Source organism: Coloeus monedula (genome assembly GCF_965178545.1).
Source record: "Coloeus monedula genome assembly, chromosome: Z".
In the NCBI taxonomy this organism is placed as follows: Eukaryota; Metazoa; Chordata; class Aves; order Passeriformes; family Corvidae; genus Coloeus; species Coloeus monedula.
The window spans coordinates 28611037-28638241 of record NC_138822.1 but is presented as its reverse complement, the minus strand read 5'-3'; the positions used below and the strand labels follow the sequence as shown (position 1 = coordinate 28638241).

General features: G+C 39.0%; 1 protein-coding gene across 4 annotated transcripts; it reads left to right on the top strand.

Moving 5' to 3' along the window:
- Positions 1–6115: 6115 nt before the first annotated feature.
- On the top strand, positions 6116–26141 carry NREP (neuronal regeneration related protein). 4 transcript variants are annotated; one of them, XM_082301443.1, is made up of 7 exons: positions 6116–6329; positions 7810–7872; positions 11815–11919; positions 17262–17373; positions 18144–18256; positions 21062–21139; positions 24531–26141. In XM_082301443.1, exons 6-7 carry the CDS (start codon positions 21080–21082, stop codon positions 24651–24653), a joined length of 183 nt encoding a protein of 60 aa, XP_082157569.1. In that variant the 5' UTR covers positions 6116–6329; positions 7810–7872; positions 11815–11919; positions 17262–17373; positions 18144–18256; positions 21062–21079; the 3' UTR covers positions 24654–26141. The 4 variants fall into 4 exon arrangements, with proteins under 4 accessions (XP_082157569.1, XP_082157570.1, XP_082157568.1 ...); XM_082301444.1 differs by lacking the exons at positions 11815–11919; positions 17262–17373; XM_082301442.1 differs by lacking the exons at positions 11815–11919; positions 17262–17373; positions 18144–18256.
- The last annotated feature ends 1064 nt before the right edge of the window (positions 26142–27205 follow it).

The window sequence follows — 27205 nt, the reverse complement described above, 5'->3', positions numbered from 1 at the left end:
GTTTTCCACACCACAGTACCTGAGTTTGCAAGCCCATAGTGTAATTTTTTCCCCCAGGTTTCTGAATCTTTCTATCTTGTTCAAGTAACTTATCATAATTTCCTTACAATTAGGCATTGTTCCATGCTCCAGCAAACTCCAGTTAATGGTGTCTCTGTAACACTCAGGCAATACAGTGGCAATGTCATACAACAAAGCTAGCCATGTTCTTGAGACTGACCACCCTTTAGGGTCTTTAGGGAACTCAGGAGATTCCCTGTTCCCTACATGCAGATACTGCTTTAAATATTCTGGCAATCAGGCAGCACAACTTGAAGGACTTACTTTAGTTTATAGAAAAATACGAGGTCAAGGTCAAGCCAAATCCTAAACATTTAGTTATGCAGTCGTTCATTAATATGCAAAGTTTCTTCAAAATCTAATCTACTGGCCATAAATAGGTCTTTTGATCTACCAGTGCTTAGTGTTTTGGTACAAATATTTGTATTGTTGGACCTGATAACAAATACATCAGTGTCCCAGCAGTAACATGCATATGCTCTGAAAAGCTGAGTTAGACCAACAGGTTCTAGGTTTAGTTACACAATTCACTAATTCAGATAATTGTTCATTCCTGCATTTTGGGTCTGACTCTACAAAAGGAACCCTAACTTCCTGTAAAACCCATGGGAACCCTGATTGGAGAATCATTATTCTGTTTTACTCCATAAAGAATTGGGAGATAACCAATTGACATGTCAGGGAGGTGACACAAAACAAGACATAACATTTTTGTCCTTATAGTACAAATAGACAAAATTTTTTAGAGACAATGGACCACAATTGAACTAGGATCCTGGAAGAGCACATGCAGGGTAAGAGCAAGCAAGCCAATATAGCCACTCTTTTCTGCTTCTTGTTTTGCAAGTTCAAAGGACTTTACCTAAACTCTTAGGCACCTGCTGGTACTGTGGCCGCTGTTTTCCAAATGCACAACTGCAAAGTTGGGAATCATGAACTAGTAGAGACTGGAATAAAATAAAGACAGTATCAGTATCTTTTCCATGCCTTCAGCAACATCTCTTTGAGCCATTTACTGTTGCTTGTGGAGCTCTGCTCACTTCACTGTGTCTCAGGACTGAAATTTGCTCAATTTTTTCAACTTTTTTCTCTCTAAAGACCCCGAATCATACTGCTTTTTCTCCTATAATACTCTTAAATTATTTTTCTGTCTGGTCTAAGGGGAAAACTCACTTTATTTCAGCCCATAGCAAAGTTCCCTTGAATTTTAGTGGATATAGAAGTTCACTTTAATTTCTATATGCTTAACCTTTGCAAGGTAGTTAACTCTACACATGTAGGTAGCTTCACTGCACTCAAGGAAACAAATATAACTGTGCAGGCCTTGCCACAATTTTCCTTCCTTTGTTATATTAGTTAAGTGTTCTGCATATTTTAGATCACATCTTCCTGTCAAGTGTCCAGTGTCAGTCATCACTGCAGAGGAACTACAACAGGTTAAACCAATAATTTATTGTGGAGGTGTGAAGAACTTCAGATTAGTAAATGTGAACCTGTTCATATGGCAATTGATGGGTGGTCCTTCCGTCCAAGCTGTCCTCTGATGGGCACCAGTAAAAAATCCTGAACATTTGGTTTATTTAATGACAAGCTAATCTTATTTGGAAATTTTCCAGACAACTTGGTTTCTTTATTTATTTACGCATAGCTCATTTTTTTAGTAATAAAAATAAATGAAAACAAAACTCTCATAAATTTGGAGATAAAGCATTAAAAAGTAACCCACTGAATCCAGCTCCCAGAAAACTAAGCCGAGAATACAACCCACAGTTTTTTCTTCTTAAAAAGTCAGCTAATGTATAGTCTTCCCCTCTAACTTCCATCTCAGTGCCACAAAAAACATCACACATAATTTCTCATACCTAGTTTATTATCTACATTGCCCCCTTTATGGTTTTTAAGATCCCTTTAAGTTTTTTATGCACTTTCTTCCCTGAATTTATTTGTTGATGAATAGAACTTAAGAATAGGAATAGCAAAGTGACTGAAGAATTTGAAAGAAAGAAAAGCTGTCAATATATGTTCTGTGTTTATGTCTACACGGTGAGTTTCTTTGTGGTGCTTTTAGGACTTAGCCATGAAAGTAATGGAGTGATGCAGATATCATTAATGGAAGCTGCATACTCACAAAAGCCACAAGAAAATGTAACTGATTTTGGGGGTTTGGATGGGTTTACAGCGAGTCGTGTGCATGCCCTGGCTCCAGCTGCCGAGCTATCACCTTCATCCAGCATCTTGTGCACCTTCTAACCACCTTCCTTCTTCAGGTGCTCCAGGCAATCCAAAACCCATTCATCACAGGACCAAGCAGCTCTCAACCACCTTTAGCAGGCTTGAGTCTGATGGATTTCCAGGCCAGAGTCTTGTCAGTTTTGGGTGTTGTGCCCAACGTCGGAATTGGATGGCTGAAGGACAGAGGTGAGAAGATGATTGGGAATTGTGGCCCACAGTGTAGGTTACAGTTTCTCTGTCAGAATTCGAAAGGACAACTTCAGAGTGATTTTCTGGTGACTGTTTTAGGTCTACTCATTGCAAGCTATGGAGTTTCTCAGCTGCTTTCTAACAGTAAATCTTTGTTCTGCTGCTTTTACCTTTTCCTCAGCCACAGCGGCCTGCTCTGCTCTGTCCGCTTTGCAGGCCCATTTTAGGCGATTTGTATAACAATAATACTTTGTAGGTCAGGGCTCTATCCACTTTAGGGATTATAAATCAGAATAAAGATAGAAATAAAGAGAAAAGGAATCAAAGGGAATTGTCACAGATGAGAGGTAGTAAAAGGAACAAACTTTTTCTCCCTATAGATAACTCACTGCAGAACAAAGTCAGACTGGTTTTGGTAACCACAGGGTGTAACAGTCAGGCTTGAGGTTAAACCTGTTTTCCTGAGGACAGCAGGACAATGTACCTGAGTGTCACATTTGTAATAATGTAATAATGAAGTTTTAGAGAAGTCATTAAAGACTAAAGAACATTGGAATGTTGGTACCGGACTCCCAGCCAGGCTAAAGGCCAGAACTGCAGGTGCAAAAAGATTTCCACTACATCACAACATAGCATTTTAGAAAGGGCAATACTTTTCCCTAATAGGCTGCTCACCTATTGGGTGTTTCTCAGCGTCCTAATGCTCTTGCCACTTTGAAAAAGACCTAATCAAAAAAACTTACTTCTTGACTAATCATTTCAGTAAAGTGTTTTTTCAAAGATACTTTAATTCAATATTAGCATTTTGCTTGAATTGGTTCTTAACCTCTCTCGGTTTCTACCTCATTGTCTGGGGTCCATGTTAGGCTTCTGTATTCCTAAATTTGGAAGTGTAATTGCATTTCCAAAATCCTTCCTGTCTCACAATGGGGCCAAACTGTCTCCTTCTACTCTCCCATGCAGGCTCTTGCCCTCTGATTCCTCTTAACAGCTAAATCTTGGCTTCCAGTTTCCATCAGAGCTGCTGAGGGAAGCTGGCTAAGGAAAAGGAAATTGCAGACAATACAGCCAAACTAGAGAGTGCAGACTTGGAGCAGATCCTAGCAACATAGCCTGTTAAAGGCAGCAAACAGGTATAACTTTTTACATACAGCCAAGTACACACAGCACAGCAAACCGGGTTGCTTACCTGGGCTACAAAACCAGGTCATTGGGAAGAAAATGGAGGCTAAAAGGGCTCAGAAGGATGTTTACACCTATCCACAACCATTCTTGGTGGTTCCGGAAGGAATTTTAGGATGTGGGTAGTTTCTCAAATGGGGTGCAGAGGATGGACTACAGATAGACTGTGGAAGTTGGGCACAGGTGGTGTTGAGGTGGCAGGGGACAGAGAAAGACATGACAATTCTAGCTGGGAGCTTATATCTCTCTTCTCCACAACATTTCAGGAAATGATCTGCAGAGGGTCCAGGTGAATAGAATTTACAAGTTAAATTGGGGTCTAGGTGATGAGAAATTTTAAATTAAGCTGTATTAGAAATTTTGTATTAGAGTACTTATTGACTGTAATAAATTTTCTGCTAGAAGAGTCATAATATAGAATGTTATCTTTATTCTGCTAAGAATAAAAAACTTCAATTGCAACTATGATTTAATGCAACCATTACTCTTCCAAGGATCCCTAAAAGAATCTGTTAATCCCCTCCTCCATTTTGGAGGACAGCATTGTACACTTCGGCCTCCTGGGGGCTTCACCAGCACAAGCTTCCCACCTCCCACAGTTAGGTCTTTGGTGTCTGCCTTCATTCCACAGTGCCAAATCTCTACAAGTGGTGAATCCCTGACATTCACTTGCTAGGACATACATCCTACAGGTTAGAAGATGCACCAAAACCAAAGGGAACCCCCAGCTCATACCTGAGCATGTGCCATGAGGGCCTGCTACCCGCACTGGAGCCATATTTGTTACTCAGAAAAAAAACCCTAAACAATCAAATTACTCTCTCAAGATAAAGTTTAAACATTCAGGCTCTGATGTCTTTCAGTCTTAACAGCCGATGGGTGAAATCTGTGGGGGAGGTAGGCAGCTGAACAGACATGAGCAGTAGTAACTGTGTTTTTGAGGCAAATGATCTGATCCTAATGTACTAAACTTAGAATTGTTATCACAGCTTACCAGGGGTTTAAATATCAGGGGCTGCTTTTGTCCCATATTTCTCCCTTCCAGCTGCTGAATTTTCCTTAAGCTGGCAGGCCTGCAAACCATGTCCAGAGATGTAGTAGCTGTTCAGGAAGGTGCAGAGACATGCTACCTTGCACTCAACAAATGGAAATCCTATGTGGACCACAGAAAAATTAATTTTCATGGGGAGTTAAATACTGGTGGGTTTGAAAAACGAGGTTGGTTGCTTATAACCTAGTCCTGGTAGAGAAGGCTTAAGCTTCTATTAGCCTGCATTATGAATGATTTCATAACATTTTAATCACTCTTGCCCTGGACATTAACTCTGAAGAAGACATCTTCACACGCTGCAGCTTCTTATCACCTGTTTCTCTGGGCTTTTGGCAGTATGTCCCTGTACAGCATTTGAGCGAGAGACACTGTGGAGCAGAGCACCGCCCCTATGTCCCTCCATCGCTCCGCTGTCCCTTCACCGCACCGTTTCCACGGTGCCTGCACAGCGGGAGCCTTCGCGGAGTCTTAGTGTCGCGCCGTCGCACACCGCTCGTCTGCTCCTGTCCCCTGTGCCCCGTCCCTGCTGCGCTGGGGAGCGCTGGGCACGCTTAGCCATGAGGCGCGTCCCCGCTGCTGCAAACCCCGTGCGACCCCTCGGTGACAGCCCCGGCCGCGCTGCGGGGCGACCCCGCGCTGCCCCCGCGCCCCGCCCCGCGGCCCCGCCCGCACCTGCGGACACCGCCCGCGCCCCCGGCCCCGCGGGACCGCGCTGCCCCGCCGTGTCACGGCGCTCCCAGTCCTCCCCGCCCACCATCTTCTCCCCTCCCAGACAGGCACGGCCGAGGCGAAGCGGCGGGCGGGCGGCTGCCTCCGTCTCCCTCCCCTTCTCCTCAGATGCCCTTTGCAGGGTTATTATTACAGTTCGTGGCTGCGCTCTGCCTGCCCCCCCTCGCCGCCCGCCCTGCGCGCTGCGCAGCGCGCTGGCCGCGCTCCCCGCCCGGGCTGGCCGCCGCCCAGGGGTGCGGGATCCCCGCGGCCCGGAGCCAGCGCGCTCCGCTCCCCGCGCCCGCCCCGCCGCGTCCCGCACCCGCTCCCCGCACCATCGCCCCGCTCCTGCTCCCCGCACCATCGCCCCGCATCCGGCGCTGCCCCGGCGGGGCTCGGCCGGCGGGCGCTGCCCGGTGGCTCCCAGACAGCGGGGGAACGCGGGGCTGCGGATTATTGCAGACTAAGCAGTCTGGCGCTGCAGCATCGTGCGGGGGGAGGCGGGCGGGCAGGGGGAGTGTGTGTGCGTGCGTGTGTGTGTGTGTGTGTGTAAAGGGGGGATGGAGCTGGCAGCTGGCCAGCTACCATCAGAATTAGCTCATTGTTCAATATAACCGGCGCTGGCAAGCAAAACCCAGCCCGAGAGAGGGAATGGGGGGGAGGGAGGGAGGGGGGGAGAGAGAGAGAGACTTTCCCCCAGCTACCCCCACCCCTTTTTTCTTTTTTTTTTTCTCCGAGGCTGCACTTTGGGAGAGGTGCAGTCATTCTTACCCACACCCCCTACCCTCTCTCCACTCCCCCAACTATAAATTCCCTTCTGTAGCATGCTGCCCTTTTGTAATCCACATTTGTGTTTCAGATCATGTAGAAAGGACAGAAAGTGAGCAGGGAGCGGGGGCTTTTGTCTGTAAGTATATGCAATTCCAATCCACAGAATTTTATTTTTTTTAATTAATCCCCTTTCTCTCTCTCCCTCCCTCTCCCCCCTTTCCGCTTTCTTCTCTCTGTGTTTCTCTGTTTCTTTTCATTTCTTTTTGATTTCTTTTTGTCCTTAGCCGGACTTTGCTGCAGCTTGGCTTTCCCCTCTCGGGGCACATTTCCAAACGGGCTTTTTTAAGGAAAATGAGAAAACGTGCAGTATTTGTATCTAACTCTTTGTCTTTGTGCTTTAAGGCTGGATTTCTAGGCTGAGGATTTTTCTGCACACATGCAAGGGGAGATGAGAAGTGATTTTCCAATTTTTTTCCCTTTTCTGGGTTTTGCACTCTGTAAACACCAAAATGCATTTTTGAATCTAATGTGCTTGGCTTTGTTAGCATGCATGCAAGGCTCTAGGATAGGTTTATCATCTCCTTTCTTCTCCCTTGTAAAACGAATCTCCCTCTTCTCCACCCTGACACTGGATTCCTCTCAGGCTGCTGGGGTTTATTTTTAGAAAGCAGTCATTCTTGCAACAGCCTTCTGCATTTTTGCATGTGCAGCAGATAAATTTTGGGTGGTTCTGTTGAGAAAAAAAAACAAAAACCAAAAAAAACCAAAACCAAAACAAACCATATTTTGCTGAATGTGTAGTGACGTGCTGCTTTTTTCAAATGTTTTTGTGTACGTTTATAGATATATGAGTTTGCAGTGTTAAATCCAATATGTATGTGTTTGTGTAAACATATGACTCATACCTAATTGTATTTCATACATACATGCTATAGGTAAGAAATATGTAATCAATAGAAGAGAACTTTAATTTTTGTTGCTATAAGAAAGCTGATAAAGGAGGTATGCTACCAATTCAGTCCATTAAGAGAGTGATAATTTAAAGTAAATGAGGTAGGACCTACTCTCCTTTTTTTTTCTCTCCCTGTTCAAAATAGGGGGTGTGTGTGGAATAGAGAGAGGGAGAAAACTGGAGGTTATGTAATGCAGTGCCATTTCCAAAAATACCTACTCTCTGGGCCATTACATTGTGTTATACTTGTTCCTTGACTGCAAAAACCCACACTTAGTAGTATGCTTGGGAACAATGGACCACAAATTACAGTAAACATAGAGTGACAGATTTTTGTCCTCTTGACAGATTTTTACCTGTGTTAACCATTACGTATGGGGCTCTTCAGAAATGTACCCAGTGCTAAGAATAGCATAGGGTTCTGCAAATCCAGGTACCAGGGATTCCTTTGTCCTGTATTTAAGCCTACAGACCACTGAAGTGCAGAGATGCATCATATATAAGCATATGTGTGGTTAGAATAATTTGCATGACTTTAATCTTAAGCACTAAAGCTTATACTTGGTTCACCCACTGTTATGCTGACAAAAACATACCTTTCAAATATCACAACAGTTGGAATGACTTTTTTTTTCATTTTTAATTTTTTTAAAATTGTTTTCAGATTGTTCTCCTTGTGCTACTTGAGAGAAACTGCAATCCCAAGACTTAACAGAACCTAAAAATGGTAAGAATTAGTTGCTTTAGCAGAGTATCAATAATTTTTTGTTTCAATACAAACCTTATTTACCTCTTCCCAATACTCATTTATAAATAGGACCTTTATACAACATATTTTTGAGGCTATGGGGATTTGCCATACAATAACTGATGTACTCTGAAAAGCTCCTTATGTTGAATCTTATATTTTCTTGCATTTTTTTGAATAAAAATCTGAAATCCCTCTCTGTGCAGTAAGGCTTATTTAATTGAAACAAGAAATATTTAAGTTATTGCAAAAAATACACATCATAACACAGGTACCAAGGTATGCAGACAAAACAATATCCAGTAATGCCAACACTGACACCTTTCTCCCAGAAAGAAGAAATAGGTCATTGCACTTTGTAAGTGAAACAGATTTAATGTTAGTCTGTCAGGGAAGTACATAAGGTGTAAACTAAATTTTCTTATTAGGTTAACCTTCTGAAAACACTACCATTCTTTGTGATCTGTTCTAGAAAAAGTGTCTAGGCCTCAAACCTGACTGAACTTACAGGTACTTGTTTGGAATGTGTTTAACGAACAATAACCTGTTTCCTTTAGTGCTAATTGTGTTTGTATTTTTATTGACTAAAGCCCATTTGTTATACTTTGAGATACCACTGCTGACAAACTCCTGATTTTAAGGATATGCATATAAATATGGTGTTCTCTGAGAAGGACTGTCTCAGAATCAGCAGGACAAAGGTAACAGGTTTTTTTCAGAAAAAGTGCTCAAAGTAGGCAGATTTAGTTTAGATGGTTTGTTATCCTATAGCATTCTTAGTTGAGGATGCAGCTATCACTGAAGCATATCTAAATACATATACTGGCAAAAATGTGATGTATTTTGGGTGCTACATGATAAAATCATGATCAAACCTCAGTTAGTATTGAGCAATGCTTTAAGTAGCATTGCATAGGGTATACATTAGCATAGAATATTTTCCCCAGTGTGAGGTTTTGAGGGACATACTCTTACGAAGATTGGTTAATTGTATAAATATTATCCCTGTCTGGTTCTTTGGGGTTGTTTTGATATGGGGGAGGAGGGATGATCAAAGAATGATTAAAATAAGCAAATACATACTCTGTTATAAAGGCTTTGTTTTTGTTTTTGGCTCCTTGTTTTATATCATTCCTATCTGCAAAAATAAACTTTCAAATTCTGGAGTTTTAGTCTATTCTGGAACCTACTTTCATCAAAGTGCTTTGCTCATCTGTGTATAAATGAATAGATGGGGGTGGGGAATTAAAAGGGAAATGATTCACTTAAACTGTGAATAGAAATCATGTTAAAATACATGTTGTTCACACAACTGTGGAATATTGGATAAGGCAACTGTTTTCCTACCAACACCAAGGTGACAATCAGCCCACATTTTAGATGTTATGCAGGCTGCTATGTGCAATATATGCCTATCTATGGAACAAAAGATTATTTTAAGTTTAGTTAGGCATAAAATAGCCACTGATTTCTACCAGCAGATGGTTCTATAAATCTAGCAAGGTTCCTGTAGTAGTCAATGTAATCAGTTTTGTAAAGCCAGTCTCTGGGCCAGAACATAAAATACAACTTAGAGCTATCCAAATGCAAAAAACCCTGTTGTTACTCACCTGTCTGGTCCCATTGTTTGCTTTGCAGTGTAACATAAATACAAACCTCATTTAGCTATTTTTAAAAGTTCCACTTCTTTTTTGTGATCAGAATTAAACTGTATGATTAGGTTTTACCCCAGCTTGCAAGGTTGTTTAAGATGTGATACTTGGCAGAATCTCTTCTCCTACCACCACCCTTTCCCCCCCTTTCTTTCACTCCTGGCACACTAACACTGAATGTAATACTAAGTCAGACCAGTGACACACTTTCCTTGCAGTAGTGGACACACTTGTCTTTGCCATATTCTTGGATTAACTGCAAGTATCTCTAACCATTCTAATTTGCAGGAAATACTCTTCTTTGCGTATCAACACTTTCTACACACTGCAATACATGACAATAAAAGTTCTTACTTTGTTTTTAATATCACAGTATATGCAAAGGCTCTATCTTCCTCTCACTGACCAGTGAAAATTTAGCTATCATGTTTCACTAGACTGAGATAGACCTTAAAAAATGGTGGAAAATGACTTTCTTATTCCTTTGCCTGTCTGAAAGTTCATTAATTATTTAGCTAGGCTTACAGTAAAATTTGAAGTGACTAGAATAAGTGAGAACAAACGAATTCTTGGTTTAACTTCACTGTCTTACCCTCTTAGTTTCTTAATGCTCTTTTCTCATAAAATGTTTTAAACAGTAAAAGCAAGTTATTTAACACATTAGTTTTCAGTGCTGCTTCTCCTTTTCCTGGACTTGGAATTAGAATTATCTGGTTAATTAATCAATCTTTCTTGCACCTGTTTAATAATAATATCCTCAATTTTAAGAGAAACAGAAGAGCAGAAGATTGCACTTTTTATTATTCTTATCATTTTAACTCATAGACATTTTGAGCCATCTTACACAAGAACATTTGCCATTTGGGGATCTGTCCTTACTTCTGCATAATGTATTTCCTTAAGTGTCTACTTGAAGGAGGAAAGAGCGTTTTATATTTATGTGCAATGTATAAAATCCTGAGGTAAATTAAGTGCTCTTTTAATTTGAAATGCTAGAACTTCTGTATACTACCTTCATGGCAAGTGCTGAGTGTCATGAAATATAAACTAAAATTTTAGTGCTAACCAGGGGGGAAAAAGGTTCTAACTAAAAAAGAATTTAAAAAAATAATTTGTTTTAATTTTTTTCTGCCCCATCCAATCATTGAAAGTGATCCAATCATTTAAATAAAGGAACTTGTTAGAAGAGTGGGAGTAAGGAAGTCTTAATTGCAGTTTTCTGTGACCTCAAAGAAGTCTCCTACCAAAACCAGGAAAGGGTTGGGGTTTGTGTTGTTTGTTTGTGTTTGTTACGGTAAATATTGGTTTTTAAAGAAAGAAACCAGACTATCATTTTATACAGTTAGAGAAATGGTCTGTTTATTTGCTTCCAAAGCACTCAGCTGTGTCCTTTTCTCCTTCTTGTGCATTGTAGGTTAAGTTGAGAGCTCACAGAGCAGGTGCTTGAGGAATTCAACCTAATAATAATAAATGTGTATATCAGTAAACAGATCCTTAATAATTTAATTTTGACTTTTCTTAAAGTACACAAAAGATAATCTAGAGCCAATCATTAATTTGCTCCTGGCTTACCAAAATGAGACAGGTTTCCTGTCAGCCTGTCTTACTGGTGTGGAATCCCTAGGCTGGCTGTTGTACAGTATAGCTGTGTCATCCCAGAGCAAAAAGGCGCTGGAAATAGGTCATTTGGGCTGAATGCTTCCTGTAGTGCATCCTTGCCTGAACTGCATCAGTTCTGAGGTTATTCTGTCATATTCTGTCATTTACATTCCCTGCATTTTATAGTCTTACTGTGGGAAAAAGAGAAATAGGGGATGATGATGTTTAGGGGTGAAAACAGTTTGGAGAAAAGCCCTTCTTTGTTAAGTCAGAGGGAAAGAAATGATAGCCTGCATTTGGTTGAAAAGAATCACCATCCCATTTAGTTTTTTGTTTGTGTGGGGTGTTTTTTTTAGTTTGTAAAGAAATTATAATATCATTTACATTAGGTGAAGATATTTATGAAGCAAATTTTATGTTTAAGATGTCATCCCAGTTTAGCCATTACTAACCATTTTCCAGGGAGTTACATGCAGGTGTCTTTACACATTCTGTAATTTTCTGTGCTCCTGGGCTGGAACAGGTCTGCATAATTTTAGGATTATTTGTGGAGAATGGAGCCTAGAATTGGTCTGGCAGAGGCAGGCATTATTTGGAACCTTTTATATGCTCTGAGGGGAAAAAGAAGGCAAGGTATTGAAATGAGACATTATGTCCAACCTATTACTAGGCACAAACTGGACAAAAGCAGCTCTTGGTCTGGCATGAGAAAACTCATACCTGGTTGATAATTACCAAGCCTGGTACTGGAACCGGAATTGGAGTCTCCTTTATGGTAAGTCAGAGCCACACAGAACCTGCAGGACTGTCAGATCCTCTTCTGTTCGTGTATAGCATGGGCCTAATTTGGTCAAGAGAAGTAATTGTGAGGGATGAAAGCTAAGCAGTTTTGGCCATCTGAATGTGTATATTGTGCTTTTTTATTATGCTTATGTAATGTGCATATCGTACATTGTGTGTAGTTTATGCAGTGCTGCTTGATTGATGAAAACTCAGGGAGAATTAAAATTTCCAGCTTACAAAGTTTATAAGCAGAAATACAAACAAGTTTTTGGAATACTTCTGTCAAGCCACCTGTTCAGCTGAGCAGAAAACAAACATGTACTTGATTATGAGTAGAAAAGTAGAGCTTAAAAAAAAAAGTACTTTTTGCCCAGAGGTATAGATACTGTGGATATTTCAGTGGTACAGCTCATATGCACATGAAAAGACAAAAGCTTTTATATACTTGTTTCTACTCAGTCAGAAATATGCTCTGGGTGCTAAAATTTTGTTACTCTGCCCCAGTATACTCTATCAGAACAGAACTGTGTTGACACGTGGAATGGAGATTTATGCAATACTAGGTCCAGGAAAGATTTTTACTAAATTTTTTCTCAAAGGCTGAAATTTTGGAAAATCAGAAATAAGAATATATATCTAATAACACTACAGATGTGACATTGGTTTTTAAGGCTTGGGATCTAAAGCCATAACTAACAATATTTTTAGTTTTTTTCTAACATTGGTATACTGCTGCTTCATACTTGAGTTCTGATTCTTGTATATGGCTAAAGAGATTGGAAAAGGATGACAGTTAATAGTTCTAGAACAACTTCATAAACATAATTCAGTTGGCATCATTTACTGGAAGAGGACATTTTAATAAAAATAGTTTTAACTCTTTGTATTATGGTTTTATTTCAAATATTTATTCACCTCATTAAACCATATTGATTGAGGGCACAATCTCAAAAGGTGCAAAAAATATTATTTTCAAATGTTTAATGTAGAATGATAGTATGAATCATTACTGACTGTTATATGTAATTCAATTTGGACTTCTGGTCTGGCAAATTCACAGTAGCAGGACTGAATGAATCCCTGTGTACATGTTGCTGGGAGCATTCCTGATGTTTCCTTGTGTAAATACTGCATTAAAACAAACAAACAAGCAAAAACAACCCACCCTCAGAATTAGTAGGATTTTTTCATCCTGCAGGAAGAACTGTCTCTGGAATAATTTTGTTAACAGTAACCTGATTGTCTCTCTACTAGCTTGGCATACTTATGTGGGAGCCAGTTGAAAAAAGTTATAAGAAATTTGTGTGTCCTCACTGGAGGTGGTAAAAGCCTTGACTTAATACACACATTATCAGAAAGAACCCCTGGCCTCTTCCAGCACTGATATTTAGAAGGTGCACATTGACACCACAGAGCTACTTAGAAAGGTCAAGTTAGAGAGGAACAAATCTTCCTTCTTTGCTTTAAAATGGCTGTGTATCTGTGATAAATCTCCATCACGAAAGCGTATGAGTTTACACAGCTCCTTAGATGAGTCCCAGAACCCACAGATATTTTATTACTTTTAGCCTCCAGAACATACATGATACATTTTGTGCTTTTGTATCTGGAGTAGCACTTAGCTGCATTACTGCCTGCCTAGTAGAGCCTGGTAATAGGCTTCAGGTAAATGTACCACACTGCTTTCAAGCACTTGTTAACAATCAGCTGCCCTCATTACATCTCTTTTAATGAGGTAAGTGAGTAGTGGCTCTACAATGTGGTTCTCTCTCCCGTTTCCAAGAGTATGGCTAGGGCTTTTTAATACTTGCCTGTAAAATGGTGCTTGGGCAAGGGGCTGGCAACTCTGGAGGGGAAAGGAGGGCTCTCATGGCTGGGCTCAACTCTCTACCACTGGAAAGCAGTTGGCAGAGGAAGTGAGCTTGCCTCCACTTGGGGAACAGCATCTCTGGTAGGATTTCTGCTCATCTTTTTGGTATGTGAGAGAAAAGCTCTTGTAGTCCAAAGCAGTCTCTTGAGCCTTCTGTAAGTTACAGTGTTCAGGCCATTAATTTAGAAATTGTATAGGAAATTTTGAAAAACAAACACTTTTTGGGGAGACTTCTTGGTGTATACATTTTGTGTACCCCAAGACTGGAGGGCCAGGTTTGAGAGGGCACACAGGAGAAGCATTTTTCTGGTCTGTCTCTGTTCTTATTCTTAAGGATTTACTTACTGGCCACTGTTCTTGCTGGTCTTTCCCTTAAGATCAAAACTCAGTAGAGTGAGAACACTGCACTAAATAGGCTTTTTGGTCAGCCTCTGACCATGCTCTTTTTCTTCCTCCGTAGCTCAAGTAACTTGTCCATGTTAGGTATGAAACTACTGAAAAACCACTATGCATCCTTTGGTCCAGTATTTTTGCTTCCATGACATGTGTTCACCTGAGTTTATAACAAGAGATTTGCTTATGTGCCTCATGTTCTGCAGTTACCATTAGGTGTAGATGCAAATAGTTACCAATTAAGTTCTACCTTATTGTACTTGAAGAGCAAATTACAAACTCCTATGTAATTAACTGAGAACTTGAGTATTATTTTAATTCTCATCCCTGTTGTTGTTTTTCTGTGTGTTGCATGTTAAGTAAAGCAACAAAAAAATACTGTAGTACAGAGGCAAAAAAAAAAAAAAAAGTGGGGTTGTACTGGGTTCTGAGTTTGGTTATCTGATGGCTGATTTGCTTCTTTTGATTTCTGTGATGTTTTGCAGTTTCAGAGAACATACACAAAAATTTACTGGAGGAACAAAGTAATTTGCAGCCATTTTATTGCTTAATGGAACTTTCCACATAATACATTTGTTTCTTATTTTTTCTGAAATAAATGCATTCTTTCTCTTTCAAGGAGTGCAATACTGTGGTAATGAGTATCTTTGTAAAAATCATTAACTCATTAAGAAGCTGGAGGAGCATTTATGACAGTGTTCACAATGTACTGTTAGATTTTTTCCTCTTAGTCTTTGTGTATGCATGGTAAATATTAACAATGCTTTGCAATTATTTCTGTGTATTAATGAAGTAAAAAAGCAGCATGACAACACTTGTAGCACACAAGCTGTATTGATCCTAACTGGTGCAGAAAAGTGAAAATTGATCTCTCTTCCTAAAAATTGCATTACATTCAGGTGGTGTGGATTCCTCCCCAGGCAAAGTTAGAAAGTGTTTTCTCTAACTAACCTCATTCAATCACATATGTTAGAAGACAGCTGAAGTTTCTGTAGAGGGCTTCTTCCTGGGTAAAGAAGTGGGCAGAAGTCTTATATGTAAGTACACACATATAAAAGATGTAACTTGTGTATGGATGAGGGCAGGAGTGAGCCCCTTGAAGCAGCTGGTGCAGATAAGCCAAGGTAGGAGATTGCATAGGAGCAGACACTTCAGTGTAACATCAAAAATAGATGCTTTAAGAAGAAAAAAGGAAACAACAGATGAAGATGGGTTTACAGGGGGAGATTTTCCATTAAAATCTAAAAAAACTACTTCCAAGGTCACTTCCTTATGTTGTGTAGGGAAGGAGCAAATGACATCCTATTCTGTGAAATTGACAGAAATTGCAGAAGAGATGCCAAAGGACTATAAAAATCCCCAAATACCTAATGAATAAACTTTATAATTCATGTGCAGTGTGGAGAGGGGGATGCAAGAAAAAGCATACTTGTCTCATTTAGGCCTTTTCATCTCTATGTGGTTGCGAGTTTGAGTCATCAGATAGGGAGGAATAAAAAGCAGCAATAATATCTTCCCCATGAAAAGGCAAAGACATCAAAGGATGCTGATGCAGAGAAGTCAAAGGCAAATTCAGGTGTACAGTTGTCCTGCCATGTTCTGCTGATATGCTGCCAAGTATTAATTATCATTGCAATGGCAGGTGAAGTCTCACAAAAGGGTGAGCCACTTGGAGCAATCCCAGCTGGAGAATCATGATGTAATTCTTCATCAGTTCTCTCACACCATTTATCTAACTTTCTTTACTGTGTGGAGTTAACCAAGTGAAAGAAATGTAAATTATTGTTTTTCCCCACTGATTTTTTAATGTTCATGGCACTGATGTGGAAAACAGGGATGACAGAAAAATCTGCTGCCCTGACAGGATACTGAAAACATGAAGTCAGGTTATTTGGGATGACTGTTGCCACACCTCAAGCAGAGGATCAGATTCGTGATGTAGAGACACTCAAGCAAACAAGTTCACAAAATTGTTAAGCCTCCCATCTGCTAAATCACATGTTCACAGAATTTTTAAATTATTAAGCTAAGGTAATGAAGTTGCACTTTAACTTGGCCAAGTTTTGTTTTCTGCTGTTTCAATAGGAAAAGCTTCCTCAGTGAGCCTCTTCCAGAGTCAGCCTATCACAATAGCAGCATCCTGTTCGATCATGAGTACAGCTTCTTAAATATAACAAAGGCTCATCAAAACTTCAAGGACTCATTGAAATAAGGAGTAATGATGAGTACTCTTCATGTAGCCTTGTCATTGCTCTCTCCAGAAGACCTGGAAAATAAAAGCTGACTGATAGAATACTGCTGCCCAACTAAACTCTTAAAGAGCAGCAACCATTCAGCTGACAGCTGCTATATGTATTAAATCTTGTGCTCTAGGTTAGCAACACAGTGGATATTTGTATTTTATACTTTCATAATGTTCCCTTCACAGTCTTAAAAATAAATTGCTACAGATGGGAGCATTAGTTTACCCCTTGCACTGAAGCAAAGGCTTTAATCCTTGCACAAGCTTTCCCTCCAGTTTGGTTTAAAAAGAATTAGTGAGGTTTTCATTCACAAAGTTACTTATTTAGTGTTTGAGCAGTGGTGCAGTAAGATTGTTTATGCATTTGGATTGTGATTGTGGGACGTCGGTTAGAAAGAAAATATTTTATTGCAGTGGGAGGCATTTGGGGGAATTGAGAAGTGCATGGTAGGATGTGCTGTGAAAAGTACATCTAGAGCTCAAAGTAGCTGGTAACTAAGAAATTTTAAAGAAATGTGGATACAGAAATGAAGAGCAGTGTTCCTTTTTGGCTATACAGCCCACTCTCAGGAGGAGGGTGGCCTCTCTCCCTCTCTCTGTTCTGGATTAGGCACACACAGGGCACTTAGTCCTCACAGCTGCACAATGTCATTTTAGTGCTGTTAAATGAGAGAACAAACATGCCTTTTTCTTTCTTTCTTTTCCACACACACCTCTTATCATTCTACTCCATTGTTTCTCAGCATGTTGCCATCTGTGTCTGCTATTACACTGCTAATCCATATAGTAAATATTTTTCTTATAGTTTTCTTTATTTTTCCTTTCCTAGGTAGGCTACTGCGGAATTACTGGAGATGGTGACCTTTATTTGGAATTAGGATCTAGAGCACTTGTCATCATTTCCTTTTTGTTTTCATTTCCCTCTGCCTCAAAATTGATTTGTAAGACAAATAAGTTATCTGAAGTTCTCTAAAAGGTGGTTGTTGATTTCCTCAGAGCAGTTGCTCCTCAATAAACTTTAAGTTAAGAAATCAAGAGTGCAGTTGAATACAGCTTAAGTCCTGAACAAGACTCGGTTGCAGGAATTTAGTTGTGGTTCACATGGGGGAAAAAAGATATAAAAAGTAATTCCAAGGGCTTTCTCAATTGTTTTTTAACTATAAAAACCTTGGGAATGCTTAACAGGAGTATGATCATTTTAGTAAGTTTAGCATGCCATAAATCTGAGGGTTTTTTCCTCTTGATGGATTTTTCTGACTGTTTGAAAGATGCTCTTAATGAATAGGAATGAAGAGTGGGTACCAAATCAATATTAGCATTTTGATGTGACTGATAGAGTATGTTTCATTCAGCTCTGTTAAAATTATTCTATGTATCTGTTTTAAGGCTGGGCAAAATATTGTGCTCCCCTACAATTGTTCTTTAAGAAGGCATGGCTTGCAATGAAAAAAAAACGGAATTGGAATTTTGAATGTTGGTAAAATGGAGGAAGAGCAAAAGAGTTTCTCAGCCTATTGGGAAAAGGACTAAAGAAGACTCTGCTGGTTTTGAATCCTCCTGGTTTTGAAAAAAAAAAAACCCAAACCGAAACAACACAAAAAACCGTCAGTTGTTCTGGAATCTGAGAGAGCTGGTACATAGACTAGGCATTTCTTTTCCTCCACTTTTGCTCTTCTTTCAATATTAAATTTTATTATTTGTGTCTTTTCAGGAGACTGGAGGCTACTAAACTGAACACATACGCATAGAGGACCCATAATTCCCAGTTTTCAAGTTGTCAGTGTTTCAGGCAGAACTGCATGTTGCTGTATAGCAGTGTCTCAGGTAGCTCTTCCCAGATGTCATAGTTCATGGATGAAGCTTCCTAGCTTGACTGTCTGGCTAATGAGTATCCAATACTGAGGCTATCAGTGTGAGTCAGCATTACACAGACTTGCACTGACTGCAGTTTTCAATCCGTCCTAAAGCTCAGTAATTCTGTTCTGAATCCTGATACTTTGGTTATTTAAGCCAAGCCTGCACTTGCATAACAGTCACACAGGAAGTACTAAGAAATGAAAATTTGGTGTTTATCAATGGAAGCATTTATTTAGGAGTATTTGCTTCATGCTAACAGCTGGAATGTTGTAACCCTTACATCCTACTCCATAATGGAGCATTGCTTTCCTCTCTCTGTAGCTCATCTTGCAACATTTATATCAGTAATTTTGAGCGGCTGTCGTTGAATTAATGTTCTATATGTTTTTCTAACACCCTAGTTATCAGTATATTTGAACTTCTAAGTAGTTTCTGCATTTATAAAGCACAGCAAGACATCATGGTTTGCTTTTTGTCTTTTTTTTCCCCTTGTAGTGAATTACAGTAAATCTTAAGTGGACTTCTCTATGCCAGCATCTTTTTTTCCATTCCAGAATCTTCCTCCATTTGGCCAGGATCTAAGCCATGATTCTCCAGCCCTTCAGCATTGCTCCCAAGGCAGAGATTTAAAGTCCTTTGTCCATTCAGGACTCTGGTACAGTCATAGCAGAACAGTCACTTCATGTGAAATAGGTCCACGTGATTATTATCTACCAATATGGGCCACAGTATTTGGTTTTGAAGAAGAAAAAAGGATATGAATGGATTTTTTTTTTCTTTACAGAGAATTACTGTGAAAGAGTTTGAAGAGTTTGGGGATTGTGCAGGTTATTTTTTGGGTGGTGGTAGGTTTTGGTGTTTGTTTTTTTAACCCTGGAGCAGAGTTGTGAGCTCATGTTACAATTTACACCTTTTCCGTCCTGCTTCATTCCCAAAATCCACCCTCAAACTGCAATTCCTCCAAGTTTTTATGAATTTAATTTGAGGTTTCCTGTCTTTTTCATTTAACTTCAGGTGCTTATTTTATTCCTATTAGTTTATTAATAGGGATAACATGGCCTGTAGGCAAACCTAAATACATCTCAGGCTCCATGGAAAATATAGAAGGTTGTATTCATGATAATGACTAATACTGTGTTCTGATGCTTATGCCATCCTCCTATATACATTTTGTATACTTTGCTGGTGTGAACAGCATGTCCTGTGGTAGAGCTGAACTCCTATTGCTATTTCCCACCACGAGTTTTCACACAGAAAGTATGACTACACAATAAAATCAAGACATAACTGCAGAATGGGTAACTGGTGATTATAAATAGCAACAGAAGAGCTCAGAGGTTACTTGGTATCTTTCATTCAAGTGTTTCAAATATTCAGCGTGAACATTAACTGAATTCACAGGGTGCCCTATGCTATGCATTGGTTATTTTATGTCAAACGCAGCCAGAGAGCTGAACTGGCTTGTCTGAGACCTCAGATATGAAAAAAACCCCACCAATCTGTTCCTTTAATCAGTAGAAAGCACAGTGGTTTATACTGCAGAAAAGCATGGGACAATGTACAAAGCAGGCACTGCCTTGAGCTTTGTGTTTTAAATTTCCCTCCTCTGTGTCCTGCATTATAGAAGAGCTCAGTATTTTCTATTGGGAAGATGATTTAAGTAATTTTCCAATAATTTCTCCAGGATAGAACTAGTCCAGTTGTGACACCTAATAGTCAACATGCACCTCCACAGAAATGAAAACTTTCCTCATGTTTCAATATATGCACAGTAGCAAGCCGGTGAGTGAAACTGGTCCATCACTTACTTAACTGACAATGAAAGTTTTGATTCCCAAAGTGCAAACAAATTTGAATGGTGTAATAATGGCTAGCTCAAAACACTAACAGTTTGACATCCAGGTGTCATGCAGAAAGAGTTCAATTCACCAAACACCAAGGGCCCAGGAGACAGACCCAGCAGGAATTAAATTTAAGGATTTCAGCATTGTATGTAACTTGTGCCTCACCACTTTAGCATTTCTGAGACTGAGATGAAGAGATATTCCGATCTTCATCTTGAAGCTGAGAGGCATTAGCTTGATATTTATTCACTTTAACCTCCACTGTAGTCAGTGCCCAGCTCTAGATCTTACCCATTCTACACAGAAGAATTTTCCTGTAGACATTGTAGGCCAGCACCTTAACCATTAAATCCTGCTGCCAGCTATTTTCTTGTATGTGTTTTATAATGTGTTGAAAATTTTTTAATGTGGAAAATACAGGGTGCTAACACAGAATTATAATTGTTTCAATGATCTTACAAAGTTATACATTCTAGTTCACCACTCATTGTGAAAGGATATCAAAGGTGTGTTGCTCTTGTCACCTGCAGTCATCAGCAAAGATAATGAACTTCATTAAACAGCCCTTTGCCAGTGACCTCTGGCAGAAGGGAATGGACATGTTTTCTCACAATATCCTCAGCAAGTTCATTAGCACAGACATCCTCTTATAAAGAATTTATCAGAGATATTAAAAAAAAATGCTCTTATTTATTTTTTTTTAAAGCGCCTGTTGAATGCAGATAAACATAAAACAATATAGTTGGAATTCTCTAGGGACAGATGTTGTCATGGGTATAAAAAAATATGCACTAAACATTAAACACTCTGGGCTAAGCTCTACTGACATCAGACTTGTTTCAGTCATGTTGTCTGTCACATGAACACCATCGCATTTAATGAATCTCTCTTTGTTAGTAAGATCTTGTATATATTTATGTCACTGCAGGTTTATCAGCCAGGTTCAATGATTTGGTTAAGCCAGAAGATCTTTCCAACCAGCCGTGGGGATGGGGAATTTCCAAAGGTAAAGTTTTGTGTAATTTCTTTCATGCAATAGTTTGCTAAGATGAAAGTTTTCAGAAAAAAGAATTTAAAACTTGAAAGTTCAATGCATTTTATTTTACAACCACTTCAAGAAAGTAGCCAGGTCTCATGATTTCATCACGTGTCTCATGTTACTCTGTTTTTCTTAAAGCCTTGGCTCCTTGCACCATGCAGTTAACTGAAGATTTCAGCTTTCATTTTATAATCATGTTTTTAGCCTTCGGGCTTGCAGAAAACATGGACTCTTGCTGGCTGCACACCAAAAGGAAAACATACTAATTTTCAAGGGCCCATATTTCTTAAGCCTGTCTCGTACTTTTACAAGCCTGACATCTGAGTTTTGAATGCTTAATTTTGGCAATGCTTTCCTAGCAATGCAGATGAAAAAGTCAATGATAATGCAGCAGGAGGAACTAGGTGTTGCTTATCTTTTATTAAGTACCTTGCTTGTGCCTTACCTGGCATGAGTAACAAGCATACAAAGCAAGGTAGTTTTCTTCTGAGTTTGACAAGAAGTACCACAACATAAAGGCAGAAGATGTGGCTCATTAGACAGAATTAATAAGATTTCATTCTGTTACCATTACTGGTTTAATAAATGTGAATCTGGACATTAAATTTGAGTAGTGAAAGATAACAGATTACTACAGGATGTACATGTTTTATTCTCATATTCCCTTTCAATTACTGGCTCAAGCAGGTAAGTAAAGAAGAGAACACATGGAAAATCATTTTGATTAAGTTTCAGTTATTAGCTAGGCTTCTGCTCCCTGTTAACAAAACTCTGCTATTATTCCGTCTGGATAACATTGTACTTTCCTGTACACTTTTTACTCTACAAGGGAACTTCTAAAGTTTATAGGTGGGCTATTTGCAGGCTCATGTGCCAGCCTGCCAGTCTTTAAACTAGCATATGTGGCAGTACTGCCATTCTTAGCATTGACAGTATTCCAACAGTTCAGCCGAGATGACTGGTAGCAGTGCCAGAGCATGATGAATGGGCTCTATAGGGTCATACTTACACCAGATGAATTTGCTAATTTTATGAATCAGCTGTGTGTTAACTAGTTTATTTTTATTCAAAATGTTAAGTTAGGAGTTTTCAGTAAGTTGTCATTCATCATCAAATGAAGTTTCTCCTGAAGAACAGGTATGAAGCTCTGCACTATGTGCAGCATAGCAACAATGCTGCATTATATTGGATTTATGAATAGCTGTGGGTTTATGCTGTACTTAGCTTAAAATAAAAGTTTCTTGGAAGGGATAACAGTTTCTCAACTAGCCGAAACATATTATAAATCTTTTTCCCCTTTAAAGTTACTGGATTCTTGTTTTTAAAATACAATGGTTTTTTCCTAGCCTTTATGTAATTCTTCAGAAGATTTTTTGGCATATGCTGGTACAATGACCAGTTTTTAGAACTAGCTCCAAACTTTATTTCACAATTGACCTTCAAAAGCAACTTCAGGATCAGTTGCACACAGTCCAGCTTCCAGCAGCGTATCATCTTTAACAGAGACTGTACATCTTTGGAATTTTTTTCATTTGTACTATTAAATTAATTAGGATAAATTGGTGAAAAAAACTGCAGAAAGTTTTCAGTCCTCCAGCTGAGCAGTTTTATCTACTCAATGCTAAACAGCTTGAACTGCTGAAAGAATAAAGTAAAATTAATAGATTTTTAAAAACTATTATTTGAGATAAAAGTGGTTTGTTGGTTTGGTTTTTTTTAAGTTTATTTTCATGCAACCAACAAATATAAAAGGCTTCAGTTCTTAATGACAGTTTATTTCCAGACCTTGAAGGGTCACAAGGGACTTTATATCTCATGATTGTATGGCAGGATTTCAGGACTGAGGTTGTTTTCACAGCTGAAAAGGAACTGCCCGACACAATGCTTTTGGAAATTTGCCCAGACCTTTGGTCTGTGTGGTGTGCCTGTTTGCATGTGTAAGTTTCTAGTTTTCCCTTCATATCCTGTAATGATACACAAGTAGAAAATTTAGTACAACAAAAAAAAGTAAAAATATTATCATGAGGATGGAATTTTCTAGAGTCCTGTGAGGAAATATATTTGTACAGTCACTAAAAATTAAACGTTATTTTCTCATTTTGAAATGCTTGCAAAATACCCATATAGGCTCTAGCAAATGTACGTTACAACTCCTTATCCTTCTGCATACGTCCTGGCCAAATTCTGCTCTTTTCCTCCACTTCTTGATGCCCCAAAGGAACAGGCCACCAGTTGTCTCCAGGAAGGGATTCGCTCTGTGCTCAGACTGAAAACTGCACCTGTGTGCAGTGCAGGACCCCATGGGGAGTTTACCTACCTAAAAGCAGAATTTATCCTGTAAACTGTGATAAATGAAGGGGGAGAGCCATGGGATTGCTTCAGTCCCAGCACAAGTAAATGTAGCAAGTATGAACATCCCAGTGAAAATTCTGGGTTTTAGGAGCCAGGAAAGGAAAATTGCTGAAAATGGCATTTTATTGGTCATTGGGAAACTGCCATGTGTTTAATTCCTAATTCAGAAATTCACAACCCTTACATCAGAAAAAAAAAAAATGAACATGGAGAAGATAACTTTAATTTCTTATACAAAGAGAAGCATTATGCTTATGTGACAAACATATCCTAAACAATATGAGCAATAAAATACCGTTACAATTCTTACCTTTTAAACACAAAAGACATAGACTGTTTTTCCCTTTAGATACATTATTAGCTCAACAAATTATTTTTGTTTCAGATCTCATAGTGACATATCATCAGCAGAGTACTTTAGGCACGTGCTTAGCCTTTAGGCTTCTTTCTGAGGCTTAAAATTAACATATATTTAAATGCTGTTTAAAAACTTTGCTAAATAGGCACAGTTAATATGTATGGTTAGCAAAGATCTGAGGCAGCTGTATTATATGGCACACCACTTCCTTACCTGCCCAGAACAAGAAAGACACTGCAGTGTTTTGTGTGTGCTCTTTTTGATGGATTAATATAAGGAAGTGACTTACTAGTGTATGTAAGTTAAACAGTAAGGTTTTTTAAAAATGAGAGGTCTAAGCTGGAAAAAGTTCTCTTAATATTAAAATGATCTTTCATAAACAAGATGCACTTTTATGTTGGCTCTTCTGCATTTTTTGCTGCTAGGACACATTCATTCATGCCCAAGTGAAATGTTTTTCCCAGGTGCTGCAAGAACTGCCTGGTTTTCAAACAACCCCATTGTTCTCTGTGGCGGCAGTATTTACAGGCTATTCAGTCATGTTTAGTAGATGAACTAAAGCTGGAGAACTATGGAAAGCTTAAGATGGGAGAAGGGAGCACCCCACCAAACAGAAGCACAGCTAATATCACTTTTTCCTCTCCACAGGGAAATCTCCCCATCTCGAAGGAAGTGAATCGCAAGAAAAGTGAGGTGGAGGGGGCACGCCTGGCTCCAGCAAGTGGCTATGGACAACATTTCACCAAAATCAATTACCTCTACGCTTTCTAAACATTATTTCTCCATTCATATTACATATGGTGTATGGGTTTGATGAGGTCATGGTGTCATGTATTGGAAATTGTTTCTGTGTAAATCATCAAGTGTAAGAAGAAACTATGGGACTCTGAGCCTTGCTTTAGAGAATAACAGTGGATAAACGTGTACCATAAAAAAGTAGTTTTTAACATTCTAACTCAAGCGAAAGCTCTCAGAATTTCACACTGTGAATCCATGTTTACAAACATTACAGGTGGGCCCTCAGGCCTGGTTCTACCACAGCAATGTCTTTCACTACTCAAACTCCACAGCTCACACACAACTGGTAAACTACTCTCTCCATTTCCACCAACCCAAACTGCTTCTTGCAGAGGCTGAGAGTCCCCTTTTTTTTCATTTAGATGTAACAAGCCTAGTAGTTTATTTTCATTGATTGTCTATATATCTCTATATTTTATCCATGTACTCTTTTGATGTATAGAAGTAGTATGAAACTCATGGTTTCCTTGTGGTAAGTGATCGTGATGCTGCCACGGGATTTGAGACACTGATGAATGGTGCTATTTTGGACTTTAAATATGCTCCTTGGCAAGGTAGCTCTGATGGAGTTATTTTTTATTTCCATGTTCTGAGAAGGTGTTGGTACTTTGTTTTTCTGAATGTTGTTCTTTAGACTGGACTGACTTGTTTACTTGTGTCTTCAGTGTGGCTTTCTTATTCAGTGCTGTAGGTGAGTAACTACTTATAGTGTACAAGTGAGGAACTGATTCCCTATCAGTGTCCACTCACAAACATGCAGTTATAGTGGGAGCAATCACAAAACTGTAATTTTCGTAAAATCTCCTTTCTGACTCCTATCCACCTTATGGAGAAAGATGAGCAATAATTTTCCACCAACTTCTCAAAATCTCTTGATTTTTGTCTTTTTTTCTTACAAGCCTTTTTTAAAGAAGGGACAAGTTTTAATGTCCTCTTCAAATCCATAAACTAGGGGATATAGTAAGAAAAATACAGCAAATTTCTGGGAAGAGAAGTCCTAAAGGGGAAAGTGTACATTTCCACAGTACTATCTACGTGGACTTTACATTTTTGTTCTTGCTCCCAAACTACTATCAATACAAAATAACACAAACCACAAAACTAAGCAGTATCATCTACTCATGGAGTGTTGTTGTGTTAGACACAGTCTGAAAGCCCACCTTAATTTTTTATATAATTCTGTCTTTTAGCTCTTCCTTTTACAGGGCAGGCCTTGTTCTGAACTGTCTTAGCTTCTGACTGTTAAATACCAATGCATGCACTGCACTTCTAGATTTCTTTCCTTTCCCTACCTTCTGTATCCCTTTCCTTGTACACTTTATTTTCCAATAGAATAGATATGTCTGCTGTGCTGTATATAGAGCAAGAAGTAATATTCAGCAGTTGTGGCATTTATGTATAGTTGCAGTTGTGTACTGCTGAAAATGCAGGCTTTTGTAACAATGTGATCTTTAATAATGCAAGTACCCAATGTATTTTAGCTATTTTAGTAGGATTTGTTCAATAAATATGCAAGCTCTAAGGGTAGCTGTGATGTGTCTCTTTCATTATTACAATAAGGGGAGGGTTCCTTTCACTGATTGTTTTCACCTGTTCTTTTCCTGAATCCTGAGGTTTGTTTCAGGAATATCTGGTGAAGTAAAAGGTGACTCCTTTTTCTACTTGCTAAACAATAGCTATCAAGATAACCTAAATTCCAGACCTGGATCTGGGAAATGATAGCTTGCTGGAAATTGGCAGTCACATACTTGGCTTCCCAGACTGCTGAGTGGCTGGGTCAGATGTGACACTCAATGCCATTTTTAGTAGCCCCAGGAGAACACTCTGGGGCTGTGCATGGCAAATACAATACATTTCATTTTCCAGCTCTGGTAAACTGAATTAAAAGGTAATTTTCCTTGTGTGAGTAATACAGTTTAAATAGTGTTGATACAGTCCTCTCTTAAAAACACTTTTATTGGTGGAAAAGTAACACACGCATTGGTAAGTTTTAGAACATATATTGGTTTCATTATAGTATAGATATAGCAAAGGTCATTTAATATACACTGTGATTAATAGTAGCTTCCTGATTAAGCCAAGATGGCATACACTTCTGCATCAGCAATAGCGGCTGTGGCACACGTGTAGTATCAGCTTCATAAGATTAAAAAAAAGGACAAAAAGTTATAGTGATCATGCCTTAAAGAAAAAAAAAAAAAAAAAAGAATATGGCCATTTTAAAGAATGCCCCTAGGATTTAATACATGTATTTTCACCTTCAGAATGAACTATTAAATTGTATGAATTAAATCATTGGAGGAAAAAAGTGCAGTGTATATGTTTCATAGTCAGTTGTTGCAAAACACCATGACCAGCCACTTTTTTACCTGCCTAATTAAATAATAATTTCTGAAACAGACTAGTGAGAGTACTTTGAAAGCATTATGGTCAAATAAATTGATTCAGGAAACACTGGTTCCAACTTCAAACCTTTTTATAACATATCATGGAGTATCTGGAAAATCAATATTCATCCCTCAGCA